We start from the raw sequence: 27915 nt of genomic DNA, 5'->3' as shown, positions 1-27915 counted from the left end.
CAGTGCAAACAAAATTTCTTATAATAAATAACTATATAACATTTGCAAATCCCACTTCTTATTATTCTAGTTTCATAGACGAAAGCTGAGAGCAGTCAGAATTTATGTCATGATCATTCTTGCTGCATTGCTTGGAAATGGACCAGTGTAATGGAATTTGTGAGCTCAGCCATCTCAGCTCTGAAGTCCATGAAAGGAGTCTGCATGGTTGGACATCCTTACTTACTCATTCTCTCAGCAAACATTTTTTGAGGACAGTTTCTGTGTGGATTCTGGAGACAGAAGTGTGAACAAGACACAGACAGAACAAATCCCAGCACTCAAACAGCTAATAGTCTAGTGGAAAAGCATTCTAGATGCTGGCTTGATTGGGCCCATATTCTGTGGCCTGTGGCTACCAGAGAAACAACAGATCTTGCATTGATGAACTTGTTTCTTTCTCAAATGATGTAATAGTTATTGCTTATAAAATTCATATATTTTATCTGTCCTAAAAATTTGATAAAATGACCCCAAATCATCCCACTAAAGAGAATAATAATAATATCAGCTACTATTTACTGAGAGCTATACTGTCACCCTGCTTATTTAACTTATATGCAGAGTTCATCATGAGAAATGCTGGACTGGAAGAAGCACAAGCTGGAATCAAGATTGCTGGGAGAAATATCAATAACCTCAGATATGCAGATGACATCACCCTTATGGCAGAAAGTGAAGAGGAACTAAAAAGCCTCTTGATGAAAGTGAAAGAGGAGAGTGAAAAAGTTGGCTTAAAGCTCAACATTCAGAAAACGAAGATCATGGCATCTGGTCCCATCACTTCATGGGAAATAGATGAGGAAACAGTGTCAGACTTTCTTTTTTGGGGGGGGCTCCAAAATCACTGCAGATGGTGACTGCAGCCATGAAATTAAAAGACACTTACTCCTTGGAAGGAAAGTTATGACCAACCTAGATAGCATATTCAAAAGCAGAGACATTACTTTGCTAACAAAGGTCCATCTAGTCAAGGCTATGGTTTTTCCAGTGGTCATGTATGGATGTGAGAGTTGGACTGTGAAGAAAGCTGAGCACCAAAGAATTGATGCTTTTGAACTGTGGTGTTGGAGAAGACTCTTGAGAGTCCCTTGGACTTCAAGGAGATCCAACCAGTCCATTCTAAAGGAGATCAGTCCTGGGTGTTCTTTGGAAGGAATGATGCTAAAGCTGAAACTCCAGTACTTTGGCCACCTGATGCGAAGAGTTGACTCATTGGAAAAGACCCTGATGTTGGGAGGGATTAGGGGCAGGAGGAAAAGGGGACGGACAGAGGATGAGATGGCTGGATGGCATCACTGACTTGATGGACGTGGCTTCCAGGAGTTGGTGAAGGACAGGGAGGCCTGGCGTGCTGCGATTCATGGGGTTGCAAAGAGTCGGACATGACTGAGCAACTGAACTGAACTGAGACATCATGATTTCATGCATTGGAGAAGGAAATGGCAACCCACTCCAGTGTTCTTGCCTGGAGAATCCCAGGGACAGGGGAGCCTGGTGGGCTGCCATCTATGGGGTCGCACAGAATCGGACACGACTGAAGCGACTTAACAGACATCATGATAAGTAGTTTCCATGCCTTATCTTTTCCTCAAAAGGAATCTTCGTCTTCCCATTCCACAGATAAGAAAACTGAGGTTTAGAGAAGTTCAGGTACTTGCCTAAAGTCACATAACAAATTGCTGTGGCAAATACTGGGATTCAGTAGAGACTTGTTTATTCCAAAGGACAGAGTCTGGGCCATTACACAAGGTGAGAAAAATGAAGTCTAAGTTTTTATATTCTGAATATTTACTCCTCTGTAGCTTGATCTTTTAAATGGATTATTTAATTGACTTCTTAATTTGTAATAGGTTATAATTTGTATTATTACTCGTGTGTGAAAACAGTGTTTCTGTGTATTTAAATTGTGTGTTTCCAAAATTTATTTGTGAAGACCTAAGATAGAAAATGCCATGTACAGGAACGGCATGAAATAAGATCAAAGGCACTCAGGGAAGCAGGAGGAAAAAGGACTTCTAGCAGAAAGCACAGGTTCAGATTTTAATGCTGAAGGGTAGGAGAGTTATGTGTCTACTCTAGCTCAATTAAAAAAAGTGAATATGAAAAAGAAAAAATGAAAAGTTTGTGGAATACTTACTTTTTATTAGCTGATAAAATAAGCACACCAAAATTTTTAATATGATATGTTTTTACAACATAAAATTAGAAAAGGACTTTAATACATGAAGTTAAGAGAAAAGTGAAATAAAGATGGAATATAGTCTTCAACATCCATTTTATAAAATGGGAGAAATGGTCTTTAATCAAACCCATTTATACTACCAGTTCATCAATGCTACGGATACCATAACACTTAATGTCATTCACAGACGGTGACCCTCAGCAGATAGGGTCAGGCAGGTAAGGTTTTCACAACCCAACATGATAATAATAGAACTTGAGAACCAGGCACCCTACCATTCCTCTTATCATCCTGCCTTGAAGACCAAGAGTTGCAAGCTCAATTCTACACATGAGCTGGAGAGAAGTCAGTCTGAGGCTGAAATTTCTAGTAAAAGCTTGGAAGAATATTAATTGTGCTGTTGATTGGGCAGGAGGCGGAAGCCATTTGTTTTGGACAACACAAGTGAAGTAATCCATATACTGACTATACATATTGGGCTTTAGCCAATGTTCCCTTTGAGTGGCTTAACCCTGGAAATACAGCGGGTAACACTAGACAAACAACTAACTGCCTTTAAGTTGTGTGTATGAAAAGCACGTGCCCTATGACCATGGCTTTGAGAATTCCTGACACGTGGAGCATAGTAGAAGGCAAACAAAGGAACAAATCTTCACAGTTAATTGCCACAGACTCAGTTGCAACCCCAAAATACTGAATTCCCATCAGTAAGGGCAAGCCCTGGTCACATGATACTAAAATATTATGTTGGAGTACACAATCACCTAGTAATAAGAAATCACTAATAATAATGATAATAATTATTATTATGGTCTTTCTTTTCCATGGCATTTTTAATAAAATCACTTTTTCAGACCTTGTTTCCTGTTGGTCCCACTTCAGCATTAAAAGGGATGTCGAACTGATTCAGGCTAACACTATGTTTTCAAATAAACAAACACCGAAAGCTTTAATTTACCTGATTAGCTCAGCCATGGAGCCTGTTATGAGCAAAGTGAATCAGGACCAGAAACTTGGCCTCTTGTATCCCAGGCTGTCATGATTCCACTAGGACTTAAAGAACTCAGAGAAGCTAAATTAGTCTAAAGTTTTTGCCACAGGTTGAATCACTGTGGAATTTAAACAACATGATCTTTGGTGAAGGAACAAAAGTTTTTGTCCTAGGTAAGTACCTGAAGAAGGGCATTTTTTGTCAAGGTAGTGGAGGAAAGGCAAGAAACAAATTGGAAGAATAGTTTAAAATGTTTGGGAAAATGGGAACGCGAATGGGGATTAGATTTAGGAGTTTAGGAAAGATATTAAAACAAATCCTTAGAGCATACCATAGACAACTGTGTACAAATATAGTAGGATTTGGCTTTCTGAACATGTGGACTTATATAAAGGGTTCCTGTATAATATATGTGATCATCATGAAAGTGTTCGGTTCAAGGCCAAAGTTGGCTATTATAGGTAAGTTTTGTGAGCTGACACACTTCCTTTCCTGATGGCAAAGGGGTGTTTTCAAAGAACCTGGCCTTGGAGTCAGTCTGATCAGGATGTCTGGGTCTACCATTTACTGTTTATGAGCACGTGGTCAGTTATTCTTCGGCCTCAGTTTCTGAATCCACAAAATGGAATAGCCATATGTATCCAGCTGGTATCGTGTGAGAATTCAATGAAAGCCTGTCAGTAGTGTCCCTGACACACTGTGTAACACGTTGTCGGTGCTGGATAGGCGTATCCACACTCTATTCAAATGCAAAGGGAAAACTGCACTCAGGAAGGACAGTTGTTTGCATCCAAAAATATTGACAGAAGAGAAATTCTTCAGAGGATGCAGTTGTACTGCTAACTCCTTAAACAAAAAGTTATCTTACTGTCCACTCACACACACAAAATTGAATTGGGAGGTATTTGTCTCTCTTTAACAGACTGCTTTCTATTTGTCAAGAAAAATGAAGTTAAAGTGTATTTGTTTTTATATTTGTTGTTCTATATGTTTTACATCTGAATCCTTTCACTTAATTGATATCATCTCTAACACAAACATTAAGAGAAGGCAATGGCACCCCACTCCAGTACTCTTACCTGGAAAATCCCATGGACGGAGGAGCCTGGTGGGCTGCAGTCCATGGGGTCTCGAAGAGTTGGACACGACTGAGAGACTTCACTTTCACTTTTCACTTTCATGCATTGGAGAAGGAAATGGCAACTCACTCCAGTACTCTTGCCTGGAGAATCCCAGGGACGGGGGAGCCTGGTGGGCTGCCGTCTATGGGGTCGCACAGAGTTGGACACGACTGAATTGACTTAGCAGCAGCAGCAGCAACACAATTGGCCCTTAGAAAATAAACTTGGGCTTCATGATCATATTTATCAGAAAAATTTTAATTCATAAATTAAATGATCATGTTGTGAAGTCAATTAAATACAGATGCAAAGGTCAAAATGTAATTTGTTTATTTAAATGTGAAATAGTTCTAACTATTTAATTTATAAAATATAAGGAAACATAGAGTACTCTTAAGCAATAAAAACAAAGTGTGTGATGGGAGAAATATACAGTATCTTACTATTATAATCCATAAAATACTATTTACACCATAAGTAAGGTGTATAAAATTAAACACATTAGGACCTAATTGTATTTACAATGTAAGTTTTTAAATGACCTCTGTTTGCTTACTTCTTTAGTAGAAAACTCAGGAATTTTGCTACAGAGGAAAAATTTCTCAAAAATTTTTTTCTTTTTCTTTTCAAATGATAAGTTTAATTTTTCTGTTCTTAAGAAACTGCCCTCAGAATGATTAAAACAACTCTAAACTAGCTCAAAGAGAATATGAGTAAAGTATTTATGTTTCATTTGGAAATAAACTGGAAAGAGTTTTAACATTTATAATTTCAACCATTACTTTAACCATAAATATATAATCAAGAAACATGCCAGCATTTAAGTGGGATCATTTATAAACTATGTTTTGTTATATATGTTGACATCATGTCCATAAGAAATTCAGGAAGCATACATTTAATTTTTAATTATATGTATATTTATTTAGCAGATGAAAACATAGTAAACCATGGAGCTCTAAAGAAGTTCAGCAAACTTATAGGGTAGATTTAACACTGGGGGAGATACAGAATCAAAATACTGTGCATTCTTAATCATGCTTAAACTTGAAATGAAATTTCAAAAGAAAATGTGCCTTGGTAAACATTCTCTAAAGTGAAGCAAAATTCTGATAAAATGCATTACTTGATAAGGTTTATATAAAGCATGTCAGAAAATTATACATTTTTAATAGAAGTTATGGAAATATTGCTATTTTGTTTCCAAATTCAAGGCACTGTAAACAATCAACTCCTCCACTCAAAAATCTGAAAGTTTTCAGATCTGAAGTTCAGATGTTACATAAAATTAGAAACTCACCAGAAGAATCCCATCACTTCAGAAACAGGCAGGTGATCCACATTTGAAGCTTTAAGTTCAACATCACAAATTGTCAAGTACACAGGGACTCTAATTCCCATTATAAAAAAATGACTGTATATTGTTTAAAAATACAATAAATTTCCTACTGACATTTATTTATATGATAAGTAAGATCAGTTCAGTTCAGCTCAGTTGCTCAGTCGTGTCTGACTCTTTGCGAACCCATGAACCACAGCACACCAGGCCTCCCTGTCCCCGTCCATCACCAACTCCCGGAGTTTACCCAAACTCATGTCCATTGAGTTGGTGATGCCATCCAACCATCTCATCCTCTGTCATTCCCTTCTCCCCCTGCCTTCAATCTTTCCCAACATCAGGGTCTTTTCAAATGAGTCAGCTCTTCGCATCAGGTAGGCAAAATATTGGAGTTTCAGCTTCAACATCAGTCCTTCCAATGAACACCCAGGACTGATCTCCTTGAGGATGGACTGGTTGGATTTCCTTGCAGTCCAAGGGACTCTCAAGAGTCTTCTCCAACACCACAGTTCAAAAGCATCAATTCCTCAATGCTAAGCTTTCTTTATAGTCCAACTCTCACATCCATACATGACTACTGGAAAAACCATAGCCTTGACTAGATGGACCTTTGTTGACAAAGATAAGTATGGTTCATTCCAGAGTAGTTAAATGGAGTTCCACAGATTTGCAAAACATGAGGATGAGTTATGTGACCAAAGAGAGCACAAGTTACAAAACAGGATAGGAAGGGAAAGCAGTGGAGAGAAGGGAACTTTCCTACACTGTTGGTGGGAATGCAAACTGGTGCGGTGACTATGCACAACAGTAGGGATGTTCCTTAAGAGACTAAAAATAGAGCTACCATATGATCCTGCAATCCCAGTCCTGGGCATATTCCCAGAGAAAAACATGGTCTGAAAATATACAAGCACCTCTATGCTCATAGCCGCACTATTCACAATATCTAAGACCTGAAAGTAACCTAAGTGTCCAATGACAGAAGAATGGATAAAGAAGACATGGGGTGTGTGTGTGTATATATATATACTGGAATATTACTTAGCCATTAGAAAGGATGAAACAATGCCATTTGCAGCAACATGGATGGACCTAGAGATTGTCCTACCGAATGAAGTAATTCAGACAGAGAAAGAGATCAATATCATATGATATCTCTTATATGTAGAGCCTAAAAAGAAATGATATAATTGAAAATATTTATAAAACAGAAACCAACTCACAGACTTAAAGAACAGACTTGTGGTTACAGTGGGGAAGGGTGGAGGGAGGGACAGTTAGGGACTTTGAGACTGACATATACACACTGCTATATTTAAAATCGGAGAAGGCAATGGCACCCCACTCCAGTACTCTTGCCTGGAAAATCCCAAGGATGGAGGACCCTGGTAGGCTGCAGTCCATGGGGTCACTAAGAGTTGGACACGACTGAGCGACTTCACTTTCACTTTTTACTTTCATGCATTGGAGAAGGAAATGGCAACCCACTCCAGTGTTCTTGTCTGGAGAATCCCAGGGACGGGGAGCCTGGTGGGCTGCCATCTATGGGGTCGCACAGAGTCGGACATGACTGAAGCAACTTAGCAGCATATTTAAAATGGATAACCATCAAGGACCTACTGTATATAGTACAGGGAAGGGAATTTTGCTCAATATTCTGTAACAATCTAATTGGGAAAAGAATTTGAAAAAGAAGAGATACATGTATACGTATAACTGAATCACTTTGTTGTACATTTGAAACTAACACAACATTGTTAATCAGCTATACTCAAATATAAAATTAAAAGTTTGAAAAAAGTCAAAGATTCTCACCTCTAGAGAAACTATCAGAGTTAACTGGACTTCTCCCCCATTCTCATTCTCACCACACACCCAAATGCTTCATTTTTTTAATATAATTTTATTTTAAAAATTTTTGTCCTTGCTGCATCTTCTTTGCTGCAACATGGGCTTTTCTCTAGTTTCAGAGAGTGGGGCTACTCTTCATTGCAGTGCGGGCTTATTGCAGTGGCTTCTCTTGTTTGAAGCTTGGGCTTTAGGGCACGGGGCTTCATAGTTGCAGCACAAGGGCTCAGTAGTCATGTTTTCAGGGCTCTAGAGCACAGGCTCAATAGTTGTGCAGGGGCTTAGTTGCTCGAGGCATGTGGAATCTTCCGGATCAGGGATCGAATGTGTGTCTCCTACATTGGCAGGAGGATTCTTTACCACTGAGCCATTAGGGAAGCCCATCCATCCACTTTAAAACAGGCTCCACTATGATAAACAATAGAGATGTTAAAAAATAAATGTGTTCGTGAATTTTGGAAGGAGATAAAACTCATACCCCATCTTACCATATGGAAAAAGAACAAAGGCCAACGTGTGATCCAGGTTCTACTCTGCTAGCTGTGACTTTGGGCAAGTTACATAATCTCGTGAACGTCTCTTTCTATTGAAAATAAGAAGGATAGTAAGTGAATGTAATCCATGGTGAGCACTAGTTCAGTGACAAGTTTTCTTCCTTTTATTGCATGCTAGTTTATTCCATGGTTCTCCATGTTTCTCTAATAACTATTTTAAATTCTTTTCTATCCCCCTCTGCAGATAAAAAACTTCCTGCAGATACCTCCCCAAAACCCACAATTTTTCTTCCTTCAATTAACGAAGTCAACCATCAACAGGCTGCAACATATCTTTGTCTTCTGGAAAAATTTTTCCCTGATGTTATTAAGGTTTCTTGGAAAGAAAAGAATGACAACAGAGTTCTGCCATCCCAGCAGGGAAATACCATGAAGACCAATGACACATACATGACGTTCAGCTGGCTGACCGTGACAGAAAACTCCATGAAGGAAGAGCACATGTGTATCGTCAAACATGAGAAAAATACAAGAGGAAAAGATCAAGAGATTCTTTTTCCTGCAGTGAATGAAGGTATGTGAATATAAACATATAAATATAACCTCCCTTGGGCTTCCCTAGTGGCTCAGTGGTAAAGAATCCACCTGCCAATGTAGGTGACATGGGTTTGAGCCCTAGGTTGTCAAGATCCCCTGGATTTGGAAACACAAACCCACTCTAGTATTTTTGCCTCAGAAATTCCAGACAGAGAAGCCTGGGTCACAAAAGAAGAGTCAGACACAACTTAGCAACTAAACAACAATAACCTCCCAGAACACAGTTTTTCAAAGACAATACCCCAACTTTTCTGTCAAGTCAAATAAACACGTCTTTCTAAGATGTTGTTATGTTTAATGGTAGCATAAATGTTTTGAAATTCCCACTAGAATTAAAATAGTACAGTCATGGGAACATTAAAACAAAAAAGAAAAAAGATTTTTAAGCTTTCTCAGCCTCAGTTTCATCTTCCAAAATGTTACAGTCACAATGATGATTTTAGGGTCTTTGTATGGATTAAATGAAAGAAAATATATGAAAGCCTCTAGCAACTTAGTGCCGGAGAAGGCGATGGCACCCCACTCCAGTACTCTTGCCTGGAAAATCCCATGGATGGAGGACCCTGGTAGGCTGCAGTCCATGGGGTCACTAGGAGTCGGACACGACTGAGCGACTTCACTTTCACTTTTCACTTTCATGCATTGGAGAAGGAAATGGCAACCCACTCCAGTGTTCTTGCCTGGAGAATCCCAGGGACAGGGGAGCCTGGTGGGCTGCCATCTATGGGGTTGCACAGAGTCAGACACGACTGAAGCGACTTAGCAGCAGCAGCAGCAGCAGCAGCAACTTAGTGCACAACAAATTTGCAAAAAGAAATTCCACTTTTGATTGCTTGGTTGATCAGGAAATAAGAACATTTATATTTCTTTCAGGAATGCTCTACTCACCAAGCAAAGTCATTCTCACTTTAATCCTGGTTTTACTCAAAGTATAAGTCAGAAACAGTGGGTTATTAAATGACAAAATGATGTTCTTATGAGGAAACCAGACTGCAGTTCAACAAAAAGTATTGAGTTGGCTAAAAAGTTTATTTGGGTTTTCATAAGATGTTATGGAAAAAACTTGAAAGAACTTTTTGACCAACTGAAGAGAATAATTTACTGCTGCAGTTTTATTATAGTCTTAGTTAAAATTTGTACTTTATTTACTACCTTGAAGTTAAAATTTGTAATTAAAGATCAGGTGAGACTAAAGTGTGCAAACTTATTCCCACTGTACATAATGAATGTATTTCTTGCTGTTAGAAAAGGTCTTTCAAGATACTTTTATTGCAGCCCTAGCACATGCCAGGTCTGGAGGGATGTGTGGATGGACACACTCGGGTGAATTATTGTCCTAGGAGGATGCACTACAGTCAAGAGAATATACACTTTTCTGGATGACTCAGGGTCACTTGCGATCCAGGCATGACATCCCAAAGCAGCCCCTGTGAGCAGATCCTGGATGTGTCCACACGGTGGGGGCAAAGTGCTGGGTGTATCTTCACCTTGACAGTGGTCCTCTAACTCACTGGACTCGGGACTTAACGTTCTGAGTAATTCACCTAGCAGACCAAAGGCCACAGAGTGCCCATCAGAGGAATCATTTTGTGCTTTTCTCTGTGGTTAGAAAGCCTTTTCAAGCAGTGGGAACCAAGCACATAAAATGTGCACAGACGTTTGCTGTGCACCAGTCTGAATTTCTGAAGTAAGTCTTTATCTTCTCTGATTCTTAGTTTGCCAATGATCAAATCAAGCTTGAACATTTGCCTTGGCTTTGTCCTAGGACTGCAATGAAGAGCAAATGAAATAAAGTCAGCAAAAAAATTGCATTCTAAAACATAAATGGGTGTACTTGTTCATGCATCTACTGTAATATTTATATTCTTTCCTTAAACTAATCAAAACTAAGATTACAGAAACTGCCCTAAATTTCTATTTCCACTCATTCTACTCTAAGAAATACATAATAAACAAATTTGTTAAGTGCAGTTTAATATAATCATGGCTCTAACTGTCCTATTAGGTTTTCATTTTTCTGTGATGAAGGAAAAATAAAAAGGGTAGTAAGTTTCATGGTGATAATTACCATAAAGGAGACAAGTTCCCTTTTATCATGTGTGATACTTGGCACTTAATTTCTAAAATAAATGTTTCCCATGGATTTCATGGCCATATAGCTAAAGAGGGCATTTCTGTGAATGTCACTCTTTAGTAAATTTCCCATTCCAGTGTTCTTGTCTGGAGAATCCCAGGGACGGGGGAGCCTGGTGGGCTGCAGTCTATGGGGTCACACAGGGTTGGACACGACTGAAGCGACTTAGCAGCAGCAGTAAATTTCTAATGCCATTTTTGGGAAGTTTCTTCTTTTTGATAAAAGTTAAGAATATTATATGGGCTTCCTTGGTGGTTCAGATGGTAAAGAATCTCCCTGCAATGCAGGAGAATTGGATTCTATTCCTGAGTTGGGAAGATACTTTGGAGAAGAGAATGACTACCCACTCCAATATTCTTGCCTGGAGAATCCCATGGACAGAGGAGCCTGGTGGGCTACGGTCAAAGGGGATGCAAAAAGTTGGACTCAACTGAGAGACTAACACTTTCACTTTCAAGAATAGTGTGTTGTTGTTCAGTTTCTCAGTTGTGTCTGACTCTTTGCGACCCCGTGGACTACAGCGTGCTAGGCTTCCCTGTTGTCACCATCTCCCAGAGCTTGCTCAAACTCATGTTTATTGAGTTGGTGATGCCATCCAACCAGCTCATCCTCTTGTCCCCTTTTTGTCCTGCCTTCTATCTTTCCCAGCATCAGGGTCTTTTCCAATGACATGGCTCTTCCCATCAGGTGGCCAAAGTACTGGAGCTTCAGCTTTAGCATCAGTCCTTCCAATGAATATTCAGGGTTGATTTCCTTTAGGATTGACTGGTTTGATCTCCTTGCAATCCAAGGGACTCTCATGAGTCTTCTCCACCACCACAGTTTGAAAGCATCAATTCTTTGGTGCCCAGCTTTCTTTATAGTCCAACTCTCACATGCATACATGACTACAGGAAAAACCTAGGTTTGACTATATGGACCTTCGTGGGCAAAGTAATATCTCTGCTTTTTAATACACTATCTAGTTTTGTCATAGCTTTTCTTCCAAGGAGAAAGCATCTTTTAATTTCATGGCTGAAGTCACCATCCACCGTGATTTTGGAGCCCAAGAAAATGAAGTCTTTCACTGTTTCCATTGTTTCCCCATCTATATACCATGAAGTTATGGGACCAGATACAGTGATCTTCTATTTTTTTATTTTTTTTTAGTTTTAAGCCAGCTTTTTCACTCTCCTAACTTCATCAAGAGGTTCTTTAGTCCCTCTTCACTTTCTGCCATTAGGGTGGTGTCATTTCTGCATATCTGAGGTTACTGATATTTCTCCCAACAGTCTTGATTCCAGCTTGTGCTTCATCTAATCTGGCATTTCACATGATATACTCTGCCTCTAAGTTAAATAAGCAGGGTGACAATATACAGCCTTGATGTACTTTTTTCCCAATTTGGAACCAATCTGTTCTTTCATATTCAGTTCTAACTGTTGCTTCTTGATCTGCATACAGGTTTCTCAGGAAGCATGTAAGGTGGTCTGCTATTCCCATCTCTTTAAGAAATTTCCACAGTTTGTTGTGATCCACACAAAGGCTTTAGCATAGAAGTAAATATTTTTCTGAAATTCTCTAGCTTTTTCTATGATCCAACGTATGTTGGCAATTTGATCTCTAGTTCCTAAGCCCTTTCTAAATCCAGTTTGAACATCCGGAATTTCTTGGTTCATGTGCTGTTGAAGCCTAGCTTGGAGGATTTGAGCATGACCCTGCCAGCATGTGAAATTATTGCAATTGTGCGGTAGTTTGAACATTCTTTGGCATTGCCCTTCTTTGGGACCGGAGTGAAAACTGACCTTTTCCAGTCCTGTGTCCACTGCTGAGTTTTCCAAATTTTCTGACATATTGAATGCAGCAGTTTAACAGCATCATCTTTTAGGATTTGAAATAGCTCAGCTGGAATTCTATCATGTCCACTTGGAAGCACAAATCATGAAGTGATTTTTTAAGAGAGAGAAAATTCATCAGGTCCAAGTTTTTGACCAATCTTGACTGAGAAAGAGATCTTAGTATACACTGCAGTTTATGCTGAAATGTTTTTATTTTTTCACCTCAATCAACTCATAGTAATAAGAGGTTTGTTCATCTTTAATGAATGTAGTCACTGCAAGCAAAAGAAATAAAGTTAAAAGAATCGTTTTTTGGTTGTCCTGGGTCTTCGTCACTATGTGCAGGCTTTCTCTGGTTGTGGTCAGTGGGGACCACTCTTCTTTGAGGTGCTTGGATTTCTCATTGCAATGGCTTCTCGTGCTGCGGAGCATGGGCTAAGTAGTTGTGGGGCACAGGCTTAGCTGCCTTGTGGCATGTGGAATCTTTCAGACCAGAGATTGAAACCATGTCCCCTGGATGGGCAGATGGATTCCCACCCACTGTACCATCAAGGAAGTCCCAGAGAGTTTTAAGACACATTAAGGTCAGTTCTTGAGGATGATTATATTAATATTTCACTCTTGGCATTTACTGCAAAGACTTAACACCTCAAATTCATTTTTTATAGTGAAAACTGATCTCAATGAAGGCATAAAATGGCATACCAGAACCAAATCCATATGGATAAGAACATATCCACAAGAAAAGCAATAAACCAAACAACCACTATGACTCTGTTTTCCTGCATCCATTTTCTATATGGAAAACTATAATGCAATTTGGCTGATTTTTTTTGTATTTGGAATTTTCTATCCCTGGAATTGCACTGAAATGTTGACCTCCTATAAATGCAATTTGGCTGATTTTTTTTTGTATTTGGAATTTCCTATCCCTGGAATTGCACTGAAATGTTGACCTCCTATATAAACGAGGTCACTGATAAGAATAATTAAGATATCTGGAAAAGAAGATGCTTTTAGTGTCTACAGTAGTAGAATTCTGTTGTTCATTAGTTACTTTCTCTTTCTCTGGCTTATTTTACAAAGTACTTTACACAGGCTCCGTCTCATTTAATCTCTCACAATAATCCTTTGAATGCTGGCTCTGTCATCACTGGTACCACTGGTCCAACTCTCTGCCAGTCACTTTCCCTCTGATCCTTATTTCTTCTTTTGTAACATGGAATCCCCCAAAATACACCTCACTCCAGTGTCACTGGAAGATTAAAGAAGGTAACACATGTGAAGTAGTTAGGGCAGTTATAGTTGCTCACTAGCTATTAGCCTTATTGTTTTCATTATGCCCACAAACACCACAAATGCAGAAATCATGTGCATGAGTCAGGGATACTGGGAACGTGTGTGATTTGGAAAGTTGTGACTGCTTTCCTTTGCTTAGAAGGGAAATTTACCTGAGCCAGACTTCCTTGAACGTGGGATTCTGTTGCAGATTCTAGGATTGGATGTGTTCATCTTGGGAACATCCTTTCATGTCAGCAGTGGACGCTCAAGATGTAGAGCAGCCACTTTTTCTGTTAGCCTTTCTGCAAATATTTCTTGAAATTGTATTTTGGACAGACATTGTCACATGTAGAAAACAATATATGAATTAGATCTACTGAATTACATATTATCAGATGAACTATTTCTGGATTTGTAGAGCTCATATTTTAATCTGTCAGCAGATTATATATATATAATATATATGCTACATGCATACATACATATATATGTTACACATACACATATAAACACGCATGCACAAATAATGAACATGAATAATTGACAATACTTTCTCTAATTTATTGTAGTTTTCACCCCAGTTGTCACTACTACTGAGCCTCCAAATGATTGTTTGAAAGATGGAAGTGGTAAGTTTTTGTGTATGTTTGCTTTTATGTTGGGCTTCCCTGGTGGCTCAGTGGTAAAAATCTGCCTGCAATGCAGGAGCCACGGGAGACATGGGTTTGACCCCTGGGTCAGGAAGATCCCCTGGAGAAGGGCATGGCAATCCACTCCAGTATTTTTTCCTGGAGAATCCCATGGATAGAAAAGCCTGGAGGGGTACAGTTCATAGGGTCTCAAAGAGTCGGACATGACTGAAGCGTCTTAGCAGGCTTGCATGCACCTTTATGTTAAGCTTTAGTATTTTTTTCCCTTCTGATTAATTAACTTCTTTTGAACTTCTCTGGCTTAAAGTAGAAAAGAACAAATATCTGGAATAGTGATGCTAAAAATTTTCATAGTTTCAAGAACCGACTGACTTGTCTAGCAGCAGATTTTATATATATATATACACACACACATATATACATACACACACACACTGTCATAATGGGCATGGACAATTGATTAATATTTGCTCTCATTTCTTCTAGAAGTCACTGATACTGATTTTACAAAAGCTTGTGCGAGAGATGAAAGTGGTAAGTTTTTGTATATATTTGCCTTCATGTCATCCTATAGCATTTTCTTTTCCTCCTGATGAAATTACCTTTTGAACTTTCCTGGTTTATGGTAGGAAAGACCAATTATTTCTGAAACTTTAAGATTCATACATTTGATCAGTATCTCTCCTGTCTCTATTGGCAGATTTTATATATATGTGTGTGTATTGTGTACATATATACACACACACAAACATACATATACATATACATCATGTATCAAATAGTAAGTACGAACAATTGACTACTATTTTCTCTTCTAGAATTCGCTAATTCTACAAAAGCATGTCTGAAAGATGAAAACAGTAAGTTTTGTCTGTATTTGCCTTTATGTCATGTTATAGCACTTTTTTCCTCTAGATAAATTAAACTTTTGAACTTGGTTTAAGGTAGAAAATCAGAAAGTCTGGATATTGCAAAATAGACTGTTATACAGTCTATAAGGAAATCTTAAGTAAGTCTATTATTTAGATTGTTACACTGTCTATATATTTTAGGTTACACATATTTTAAGTAAATCCAACATTCTGTAAGAGTCATCTTAATGCAATAAATACTGGTTTTGATGTGAGATGACTCTCAATTAGAGGATGCAGTGATAGGCTCTGAATTATTCAATAATGGGTTTCACTCAATTGTGTAGCTTTTGACTATAGTGACTATGCAAAAATGATACCAAGTTGCTTTTATGTAAGTGCACTATGTTATTGCTAGTACCTAATAACATAAACTGATGCTTATAGAGAGTTTCATATTCCTACAGATGGCCTTATACTATGTCTTTTGTGTATTTTAAGTATGATTTTCATAAAGCTCCTAAGTGGGTATATATTCAGTTCAGTTCAGTTCAGCCGCTCAGTCGTGTCTGACTCTTTGTGACCCCATGAACCACAGCATGGCAGGCCTCCCTGTCCATCACCAACTCCCAGAGTCCACTCAAACCCATGTCCATCAAGTCAGTGATGCCATCCAACCATCTCATCCTCTGTCATCCCCTTCTCCTCCTGCCTTCAATCTTTCCCAGCATCAGGGTCTTTTCCAATGAGTCAGCTCTTCGAATCAGGTGGCCAAAGTATTGGCGTTTCAGCTTCAACATCAGTCCTTCCAATGAACACTGAGGACTGATCTCCTTTAGGATGGACTGGTTGGATCTCCTTGCAGTCCAAGGGACTCTCAAGAGTCTTCTCCAACACCACAGTTCAAAAGCATCAATTCTTCAGCGCTCAGCTTTCTTTATAGTCCAACTATCACATCCATACCTGACCACTGGAAAAAACATATTAATTTCCCCCCATTTTACAGATGAGGGCAATGAGCTAAAATTAATCAAGTCCCTTGTACCAAGTCTCACCACCCCACTCCAGTACTCTTGCCTGAAAAATCCCACAGACGGAGGAGCCTGGTAGGCTGCAGTCCATGGGGTCGCTAAGAGTCGGAGACGACTGAGCGACTTCACTTTCACTTTTCACTTTCATGCATTGGAGAAGGAAATGGCAACCCACTCCAGTGTTCTTGCCTGGAGAATCCCGGGGACGGGGGAGCCTGGTGGGCTGCCGTCTATGGAGTCACATAGAGTCGGACACGACTGAAGCGAATTAGCAGCAGCAGCAGCAGTACCAAGTCTCACAGCTAGATCTGGAATTTCAACCTAGGACATTTGAATCCCTCCTCTAAGACATTGATATAGAGTAAGAAATCCAAAAACCAAGGCCTTGACACAATGGACATCTGGCCGGGGGTGTAAGTGCCTGGGCTTCCAACTATCACAGACTAGAGTTCTTTGGTTATTAGTTGCATTAATGTGGATGCATTACTTACACTGCTAAACAGCAGAATCCTCACCTGCCAATAGGAAACAATTACACCTAACTCAGTAATTGAAGGGGAGTGCTTCCCTGGTGGCTCAGACAGTAAAGAATCTGCCTGTAATGTGGGAGACCCAGGTTTGATCTCTGGGTTGGGAAGATCCACTAGAGAAGGGCATGGCAACCCACTCCAGTATTCTTGCCTGGGAAATTCCATGGACAGAGGAGGCTGGTGGGCTACAGTCCATGGGGTCGCAGAGTCAGACATGACTGAGCAACTAACACTTTCACTTTCAGTTATTACAGAGATAAGGTCACCTATGTGGGATGTCTCCATAGGGTATCCATTTAGCTGGCACAGGATCAGTACTAGTTAGTGGCCCCTTCTCCCTACATGAGGGTTTTTAGTGAATTTAGAAGCACTGGCTCCAGTCCTGCTCATCCCTTCTTCATTCTCACTGTGTCAGGAGGCCTGAAACTCAGCTAACACCTGACCTGACACTGGGCAGTAAGTTATGAGCCTGTCACCTTCTGAGATCCTTTCCACACCATATACTAGTGATTCTGGAGTTCTGACTCTAAAGAGAGAGACATTTCCTCAGGAACAGACTTCAGCCTTGTGGTTTACTTAGCCAAGTCAGATCCATCATCACTGTTGTTAATTATTCCTTGACATCATATATTTCTTGTAAAACTTCAAAGGAGAGTAAGCGCAATTAGCCTATAACATCACAGCCACGATGAGAGACATTCAGGACAGACAGATGACTGAGGTATGAGCGCCTAAACTTTCTGAGAATTGGGCTAACCACTGTCTTGCATTTTGCACAGTGTTCACTTTACTACACCCTGCCCCACCCACCGTAGACGCCACCAAATTTCAGATCGTAACCTCATCGTAATCTCACTGATACACAAGGTATAATCCATCAGATCCTTCCAAACCAGTGATTCAACTTGATATTTATGCCAAATATCAAATGTCTGGGGTATGCACTGAATGTGGAGATGCAGAACTACATGACAGCTAAGAATGTGCTCATTAAAATCATGTTGCTGGGATTGAAATGTGGTTCCTGGTACTTTCTAAATGTGTGACGTCAGGCAAATTACTCCTCTCTGTCCTCAGTCTATTTGTAAAATGGGGGTCGACCCCATAGACGGCAGCCCACCAGGCTCCCCCGTCCCTGGTATTCTCCAGGTAAGAACACTGGAGTGGGTTGCCATTTCCTTCTCCAATGCATGAAAGTGAAAAGTGAAAGTGAAGTCGCTCAGTCGTGTCTGACTCTTAGCAACCCCATGGACTGCAGCCTACTAGGCTCCTCCATCCATGGGATTTTCCAGACAAGAGTACTGGAGTGGGGTGCCATTGCCTTCTCCAAATGATCTTATAGGTTATCATAAAAATTAAACAAGATTAAAAATTTGCATGCAAAGCTCTCAGAAAAGTGTTTAGCATTTGGCTAGTGGTTAATTAATATTACTCGTTATTTTTTAGACATATGGCAAGGGTGAAGAAAATGCTGAAAGCAATTTATCACAAATGATTTTCCCTACTGGACTCCATTAAAAATATAACCTCACTAGGTTCTAGTGAATTTAGCTGAGGTTGTTGACTTGAACTGTGAACTGAATTCTGAGCCATCCTGGTGGTGGTGGTTGTGATGATAAATGTTTACCTTGGGGTTTGGTGTTACAGGGGTGTCATGCCAATGTAGATGATCAGAAGTAAATAATTGTGACCATACCTCTTATTGGGCTTCCCTGGTGACTCAGATGGTGAAGAATCTGCCTGCAATGCGGGAGACCCGGGTTTGATCTCTGGGTTGGGAAGATCCCCTGGAGGAGGGCACGGCAACCCACTCCAGTATTCTTGCCTGCAGAATCCCCATGGACAGAGGAGCCTGGCGGGCTACAGTCCATGGCGTTGCAAAGAGTCAGACACGACTGAGTGACTGAGCACGCACACAATGTTAGGAGGTGTGTCCTATCCTTCTGAAAGAATGGGTAATAATCATATGACTTCTCCTAGATACCGTGCAGCTGCAGTTCACGTATAACTCTGCTTACTACACCTACCTCCTCCTCCTCCTCAAGAGTGCCATCTACTTTGTCACCACCTCCTGCTGTGTGTTTAGGAGAACAGGTGTCTGCTGTGACGGGAAGAACTTGTGACGCAGGGGACAGCAAAGGGGCCAATTTCCCTTCTTCATCTATTGTGTCAGAAACTCTCTACTGAAGACCTCGCCAGGCTTGCTTTCTGGGTTTGGGTTATTTCAGGTGTTGTGTCTAATTTTCTATCATTGTGTAAGGGTTTTTCAAAGCACTGGGCAGAGTTTTCCTCTCTAACAAGAATTCTGCCATTACTCAAAGGCACAGCCCAGGGCTAGTCCAGGGGAGCCTTTCCCACCACTGTCCCCACAACCTCATCAGCTCCTCCCGACCCCCAAGTCCTCATGCCCCCTGGACCACACACAGTGGGCATTTCCCTGTTTCCTCCTTGAGCATCTCCACCGAGACCACAGCCCTGATCTTCCGTCACATACCCTGGAGATGCTGGCTTTGCTACTTGAATCCTGTACTTTGATTTTCACAATAAGCACAATAAATTTTAAAAAAGAAATCAAAAGTCCCTTTTTATCTGTGTACTTTAATTTCATGAAACTAATCAAGGTGAGAAACAGCATGACAACAGTGATATCAAATTTAGTTCTGCTTACAATAATGGGCAACACCACATTTCTAGGTCTTTCCCTGAGACGGTAGTCATGGTGCTCTCTTTGGGGCACTGGCTCCAAGGGGACCCACAGCCAAAAGAAGGTGCCAGGGTTCCTTCTCTTTCAAAGTCACCAGATTCAGACTCATTGGTTTGAGATGTTCCTATGGCAACAGTGTGACTGACACCCAGCATGACTTGGACTTGTGTGTGTTCAGATCTGTAGTAGTGCCTCACAAGCACTGCCTCCTGCTCCTCACATTAACCCCATGAGAACTGCACCAACACCAGAGGGGCACTGGGTGGAGGGCGCAGCATGAAGACTCTGAGCCCCGAGGGCCTGGATTTGAACCCTGGGTCTGTATTGTATCTGCGTGACCTCAGGTAGCGATTTGAACTCTCAGTGTCATCATTTCCACATCTGTGTAACAGAGTTACAGTTATGTCTCCTGGAACATGAGGAGTAGATACGTTGGTGATGCTTGGACCATGCAAGCCCTCAGCAACATTAGCATCTACTGTCTGTAGCTCTACTGTAAAGTCGGTAGATTCTACACATATACCGAACTACCAAGAATCATCTGTAATCTCATATCCCTCTGGACAAGCTGGACTCATCTTGACTCAACTGGACTCAGTTTTAACAATTCACCAGGAATCCCATTTATTGTCTAAGAGCCCTTGGAGGAAGGTACAGTTAAAGTCGATAGTTTACAGATTAGAGAGATTGAGTATTCTGCTCATGATCACTCTTTTGTAAGTAACAGTCATTTAGAGCCAGGTCTCTAAGATCTCAGAGCCCATATTTTGTTTCCTAGGATCCTGTGGCTTTCCCTTGACTCATTTGCTACTGGGAAAAACAAAACAAACCCCAACAAAACAGAACATGCCTTGCTTCTTTGCTAACGGCCTCCTCCAAAGAGTCTGTGAGAATTTTCTTAAGGACTTGCAGGTGCGTCTGCCTTCTCCTCACGTATATTCTCTGGAATCACCATAGCTGCTCCCTCTGTTATCAACACTATGGAAACTCTGCCTGACTCTGTGAGTGTGAGTCTTAGTAACTGCTCTTTCAGGAGTATAATGAACTGGACTGAGAGTCTCAGACCGAGCAAGACAGTGGATGGTAGTCTGAACATCCTGTCACCCCAGCTCCTGCCCTAGACTCAGCAGACGCCAGATCCTCAGAATCCATGTGGAAGCCTCTTAGGTGCCCAGGTGCATTTCTGAGGTGGCAGGAAGGCATACATCAGTTTGGTCCAGTCCTTTTCCACTATAGCACAGCTACCATGTGGTATAGGGGAACACTGGACCAGAGGTCCACCATGCTCCTCAAGAGTTAGAACCTTCACTTCCTGGTCTGTTCTAACCAACTGTGTCGTGTCTCCTTGACCACATCATGTTCCTAGGTTTACCCATATTTAGAATCAGGTGTTCAAATTAAGTCATTTCAGATTTCTATGGCAATTTACAAATTCAGTGATTAGTAACCCAATGAAGTAATAACAGCAAAGGCTTTCTGCTTTTTGTCTTAGCATCTGTTAACTTATTGAACTCTCAGAAGACATATGCAATGATCTCTGTTTTAGAAATGAGGAAACTGAGGCAGAGAGGAGCTAAGGAGGGTTCCCAGAGTTAGACCCTCCTTGTCTCCTCTCTGCCTCAGCTTTCTCATCTATAGAACAGAGTCTAGAGAATCCCCTGGACAGAGGAGCCTGATGGGCTACAGTCTTTGCAACGGGAGTTGCAAAGAGTCAGACACGACTAAAGTGACTTAGCACACATGCACGCACGTGCACACACACACACACACACACACACACACACACACCAGAGTTAAACAGCTAATAAGAAAGAGACTTAGGATTTGAACCCAAGCAGCCTGGTTACTGGAACTCTGCTCCTAACTTTTACATTAGTTGCTGCTAGAATAGATGTTTACTTTTACTTTCAATTGGAGGTTCATATTTGCAGGACAGAAATAGAGACACAGAAGTAGAGAACAAACATATGGATACCAAGGGGGAAAGGAAGGTGGGATGGATTAGGAGATCGCAATTGCCAGACACGTACTATTGATACTATGTATAAGATAGATGACTAATGGGAACTTATTGTATGGCTCTGGGGACTCTACTCAGTGCTCTGTGGTGACCTAAATGGGAACGAAATTCAAAAAGAAGGGATATATGAAAATGTAAAGCTTACTCACTTTGCTATACAACAGAAACTAACACAACATTGTAAAGCAACTATATTCCAATAAAAACTAGAAAGATAATAAATCCACTTATCAAAAAAAAAAAAAAAAAAAACGGAAAATTTCCTTCCTCATTAGGCTAAGAGCAGGTGAAGAGAATTGCCTTTTATCTGTTTCTTCTCCTTGTGCCTAGGCTGGGTGTGCAATTAGAGGGTCATAGGTCAACCCATCCCCAAATTTTTCATGCTGGAAAGGCTTTTATACACTGAATTTCCATCTGGTAATAGGACCTCTGTGGCTAAAGTCCATGACACTTGGTTGGATAAAGTAAATATCTCAAGAGCAGTCTGCATCTGCAGGTGTGCAATGGAAAAGTGAGGCAAGGATGAGTACAGTTCCACATGAAAACCCTCATATCTCAATAGTCTTTACAGAATTGGAGCACTTTATACACTTCTCAAGAGTAAAAGAGGAAACTCCAAGGCAATAATTCTCAAAGTCTTTCCCACTATGAATTCTCTCTACTATTTTGGAATGCTTTCCCTCATAGACTTCAGTTTTTGAAAGCTTGTTGTCAATCAAGCGGGTCACAATTAAGTAATACAGGATTTCCCACTTTATTCAAAGCCTTATATAATAGTCAATTAGAAATTGAGTAAAAAGAGATAACTAGAGATACTACCGGAGAAGGCAATGGCACCCCACTCCAGTACTCTTGCCTGGAAAATCTCATGGACGGAGGAGCCTGGTAGGCTGCAGTCCATGGGGTCGCTAGAGTTGGACACGACTGAGTGACTTCACTTTCACTTTTCACTTTCATGCACTGGAGAAGGAAATGGCAACCCAATCCAGTGTTCTTGCCTGGAGAATCCCAAGGATGGGGAAGCCTGGTGGGCTGCCATCTATGGGGTTGCACAGAGTCAGACACGACTGAAGCGACTTAGCAGCAGCAGCAGCAGAGATACTACACCAAGCTGGTAAAACTCAGCTGACAAGCTAGAAATTCAGTTATTTCTATTAGTCGTGAGAACGAATCTGGGTAAATGCATGGTCCCTGTAATGTGCTCTTGGTTCCTGTAATGTGCTCTTAGGCTACTTCCTGTATGTTTGCTTTCTTTAGTTTTCTTTGAATTACAGGAAGTACCTACCACTTAGTGAGCATCAGTTCTGCTGGGCAGTTTGCTTGCTTCATGTCTGATGTTTTCACTAAAATACAGATCAGGTATGACTCATTTCGCTGATGAGAACACCAGGTCCCAGAGAAACAAGAAATGTACTCCAAGTTAACATGGAGCAGTGCCAGAGTCCACATGGGCCATGTCTGCCTGACCTAAGTCCTGCTGCTTTATCCATTATAATAGCTGGTATCTTTGGGGGAACCTATGGTATGTGAATTATAACTCAAAATAAATGGAAGGAAGGAAAGACAGAGAAAAGGAAGGAAGAGAAGGAAGAACCACTGAGATCCAGACTTCATCACAGGCCAGGCATCAGACTTTAAAAAATTTTCTTTCAGTAATTTGAATGTGCAGCTGGCTGAGGCAGTAAGTGGTTGAAACAGTTCCAACGTTGCCAGCTCAGATCTCAGGCAGCAAGGAACCATCATAGGGCTCATTATAGTGTAGAACTTGCTTCTCTGGAAAGTGTTCTGACCACTGACACATCAATTTCCTAAGGAAATAAAATATATGTACTAAGATCTAGGTGCCAAGATGTTGGTTCACTATAGCACCATTTACAGAAATCCAAATTAATCCAAATGCCCAGTTAGAAACTAAAAAATAAAGGATATCATATGACAGACTACTATGCATCTTCCCCGAAAATGTAAGTTATTTAAAGACAAGGAAAATTAAGAAGTGTACTTGAAAACTATTATGCCTAGGAAACCCCAGTTAAATCATTAGATTATAGCATCTCATGAATCAAAATCAACAAACACTAAAAACTGCATTAAGATATCTTGCTTCAACCACTGTTATGTACCTCTCTACCTCTTATAGGTTACACTTCCACTTCCTCTCCATCATTCTAGCTTTTATTTATTTAGCAAATTCAAATGAACATACAAATAGTAAATAAATAAAACACAAATGTATATGCATGAATACATACTCTAATTTCCTGCTTCATACACAAAGGTAGTAAACAATATACATTATTCTGCACTTCTTTGCGTTTACACAGCATAGGGTTCTTTTATGTCAGTCTCTAGGGATACATAGAAAGCTGTGTGATATTTCACTGGTGAATATACAATACTTTACAAAATGCCCCCGTGATATATTATTGGCTTTTTTCCACTCTTTCGCTATTACAAAAAATGTTGAAATTATAACAGTGTTTTGTGTTATTTTGACTATGTATATTGGGTCATTTTGACAGCAGTGGCCAACTTTCCCAAGATGGTTGCTGTTATTCAGTTGCTCATTTGTGTCCAACTCTTTGCAACCCCATGAACTGCAGCACCCCAAGCCCATCACTATATCCCTGAGCTTGTCAAACTCATGTCTATTGAGTCAGTGATGCCATCTCATCCTCTGTCGCCCGCTTCACCTCTTGCCCTTAATCTTTCCTGGCATCAGGGTTTTTTCCACTGGGTCAGTTCTTTGCATCAGGTGGCCAAAGTATTGGAGTTTCAGCTTCAACATCAGTCCTTCCAATGAATATTCAGGGTTGATTTCCTTTAGGATTGCCTGTGATGGACACAGCACCAACCCGTACCTATACCATAAGGTAGGTTAATGCCAGGAGTGTGATGTCATAGGACAGGATTTTGCTGATTTGTCAGGTGAAAAATAATATTTCATTTATCTCACTGTGGTTTTAATTTGCTTTTCTCTTCCTGTGAGTGAGGATAAGCATCTCTTCATATATTTAAAGTCAATTCAGATTTCCTTTCCTCTGCAGTATTTATTCATGTCCTTTGATCACTTTTTCTATTGAGTAATAATAGTAACACATATTATAACCATCCTCATTTATTCAAGTGTCTATTTCTATAGATACAGACAAAACAAAAAGTTCACTGCATGGCACGTGGGTGAAAAAAATACGTGATTCGAAAATCCTTTTTGTGTATTAGAAAAAACATTGTCTCCTTTAAAATTGGGAAGGTGTTTTTTGTTTGTTTGCTTACAATCTGCTTTAGCTTCCGTGAAACCAGTTCTTTTGAAAACCAAATAGAAGTTCAGATCTCAAAACAAAAGAAGAGCAACCAGATACAAGAAAGAAGAAATCTAATTTAGTCTTCTTGGTTCTGAAGAATGTGATCAGGCATCCTTAGCCCAAATACCTGGCCATCCTCTTAGCAATCTGAAACTATTTCTGCATTGGGAGAGCATAGAAGGCAAGATGGAAAAACTGCAAATCACCCAAAGTTTTGTGTAGCTGATTTCCCTGCCGGGGCCCCAAGGACAGTGCTGGGTAGTTTCCAACTTCTCAGCAACTTCCTGCCTCTCTCGCCCTGGGCAGCCCTGGCCTGGGAGGTGCAGAAAAGGGAGGGCAGTGGGGGTGGGGAGACAACCTGAGTGGCAGCAGGAGGGTGCTGGTACGGTTGGTGGGGTTTCACCCACTCAGGTTTCAATTTTGTTCACGTGCTCTGTCAAGTGTGGTTGATTCGTGGAAAACGCTCAAAGTCAAACTGGCCTTGACTGGTTGGATCTTTGCAAAGTGTAGCTGGGGTGTCACAAAAAAATAACAGTTAAACCACAACCAACTTTGCTCACTTTCAAAGGGTCACAGCTAATGGAATAAAAGGTCCTTCTGCACAGTCTTGCGATTGTTATCACACATACTCTGGGCTGGGGGTTCAGGTTCCCCACTTTTATAGACAGAATTCATCCAATGAGCTCCTCTCAGGATGTCCAAATGCTGCACCTCAAGACCCTGAAGGAAAGGGCAGACAGGACTCCTTGGAACACAGGACTCCTTCCACCAACCACCTGTGCTCTTCCATGATCTGTGAGGCTGATATGTCTTGGTTTTATTTTCTCAGTGTAGACCCGGTGACAATGAGACCCAATCCCCGAACCCAGTGACATAGAAAGACTGCAGATGTGCTTTCTCCCTCACGAGAAACGAGATACAGAAGGCCCTGGGGTCACCTAGCTCTGCAACTGAGTATCATATATACTAGTCACCCAAGCCCTCTACAGGGACAAAATAACTTGAGAGTCAATCTGAGCAAGGCTTTCCAGATGGTAAATCAGATGACAGTGTGAAAGGTGAATAGCAGAGGGCTGCTCAGCAACATGAGCATGAAGAGCAGGTGGCCCCCCTCCCCACCCAGCAGGTCCAAGCAGGGGTCCAGGCCCTGCACTCCATCCGTCCGGCTCCAGAGGGAAGCAGGGCTCTACGGCTGAGGTCACGGCTTCAGCTGTCACAGTCTGAACTTGCAGCACAGTCAAGTCACATCCTTCCTTCCTCTTGTCTTTTCTCTGAGAGCCAACATCTGGGGTCCCTGCCCTCCCAGGAGGACTGGCCACATCCTACTAGTCCACCCTGAGTGTAGGGGGAGAGCTCCTTCCTAGGTTAAAGTCACACACTGATGTCCGGCTCAGGCCCCGTTGTGATCGTGGTGTAGACGCGGGTCCACTCCTGGGACAGGACGTTCTCACTGTGATGACACCATTGAAGGCTGGAGGTTTTAGTCCACAGCCTGACCCTGGAGCTCCCCCTTTCTCCACATAAGGTGCTCCTTCTGGTGAGGCCCCAGGCTCCCAGGGAGCTCCAGCTGCACTTCTGTTCTTAAATGACATAATGAATAACGACAGGAAACTGATAGACATGCTGCTTCCCATGAAGCACTGTGTTGAATATTTCTTTTTAACAAAAACAGCTCACAATAGAATTGAGTTCATTTTGATTCAAGCTAACTAAACACAAGGGGAAATAATTTCATAGAAAGGGTTTAAAGAAGGGTATTCGGACTATTTTAGATCATTCTTCTAAGAGAAAGATTCTATCTCTGGTGAACTTCTACATGTATTCACAATCCCTCAGGTTCCCCTTTTGTAAGTCTAATACTTTAGGCCAAATACATAATGCAAACAGGAAAAATAAAACTAATCATTTTGATATGCTGGAGTTTATTACCTTTTAAAATTGTACAAACAGCGAATGTGCATGAGTTAAAAAACATAAGGGAAATGTAGGGAGTTAAAAAAGAAATACAAAAGAAATTCAAAACATGAGACAAAAAAATTCCATTCTGCAAATCAAAATAAAAAGATATTTTACATACTAAAAAAGTGTTATTCCAATATATTAAGAAGTCTTTTTGATTAGGAACATAGCACAAGACTTTCTGCAACTATTCATTGACAGGTCAGATCCCGTCTCACTGAACATAGGGTGGACCACGACATTTCTTACCAGCCACAGGCAGGTAACATAAATGGACGCGGGTATGGTACCATGTCTGTGAGGTATTACAATAAATAAATGCTTTACTAGCCGTTCAATAATGTCAGCAGTGGATGTCACCATTTCAACCTTCAATAGGGAGACCCCATCTCCAGTTCCTTTTTCTTTCTGGTGACTTTCAATGAAGGTTTTTCACACTTAGAAGAAGAGAGAACACAACAATATTTGAGATGCAGCGTAAAAAGGCAAAATGCTACACTTGAAAAACCACGGATGGGGCGACACAAGATCTTAAAGCCTTTTAGAAAAGGATCTACTATTCACATGCCCACGATTTTGTCGTATGTCTGAACACTGTTGTAGGAAAAGGGCCCGAAGCACAGTGGATACCACTGATGCAGGCCCTTCAATACCAGGACTCTGGCTGCCTCTGCCGGCATATCTGACTCTATGCCAACCGCCCACCTTCTATGAATCAGTGCACTACTTTTTCCTGCTTTAAAATTTTATTTCATTATTTTTTATTGAGATATAATTGATAAATAACATTTTAAGTTATATCACATAATGACTCTATATTTGTATATATTTTGAAATGGTCACCACAATAAGTCTACAGAAGTTAACATCCTTCACTATACATAGTTAACAGATTATTTTTTTATCAGATGAAGTTTTAAGGTCTATTCTTTTCCTTCTGTGGTTAAATAATTAAGCAGAAATACAGCTTTTACAACTGACTGTTTATTCGCTCATATTTGTGAGGTTGAAATGTTTCC

The 27915-nt window shown here is 40.6% G+C and overlaps 1 protein-coding gene and 1 gene segment (V, D, J or C); one reads left to right on the top strand and one right to left on the bottom strand.

Annotated features, from left to right (window-relative positions):
- The first annotated feature begins 3258 nt into the window (after window positions 1-3258).
- LOC109557888 (T cell receptor gamma constant 1-like) lies at window positions 3259-19485 on the top strand. The segment is given in 6 exon segments: window positions 3259-3388; window positions 8262-8591; window positions 14416-14475; window positions 14983-15030; window positions 15315-15356; window positions 18889-19485. Coding segments are annotated over 6 exon segments (660 nt in total).
- Window positions 19486-24734: 5249 nt separating this feature from the next.
- Window positions 24735-27915, bottom strand: part of STARD3NL (STARD3 N-terminal like) — a 63406-nt gene continuing 60225 nt past the window's right edge. The window contains exon 9 of the mRNA XM_019958710.2: window positions 24735-27333. The gene's annotated coding sequence lies outside the window, so the exon portion shown is untranslated. The remainder of the gene's footprint in view (window positions 27334-27915) is intronic.

The sequence above is a fragment of the Bos indicus genome, chromosome 4 (genome assembly GCF_029378745.1).
Source record: "Bos indicus isolate NIAB-ARS_2022 breed Sahiwal x Tharparkar chromosome 4, NIAB-ARS_B.indTharparkar_mat_pri_1.0, whole genome shotgun sequence".
NCBI lineage: Eukaryota > Metazoa > Chordata > Mammalia > Artiodactyla > Bovidae > Bos > Bos indicus.
This window is presented reverse-complemented; position numbering and strand designations above follow the sequence as displayed.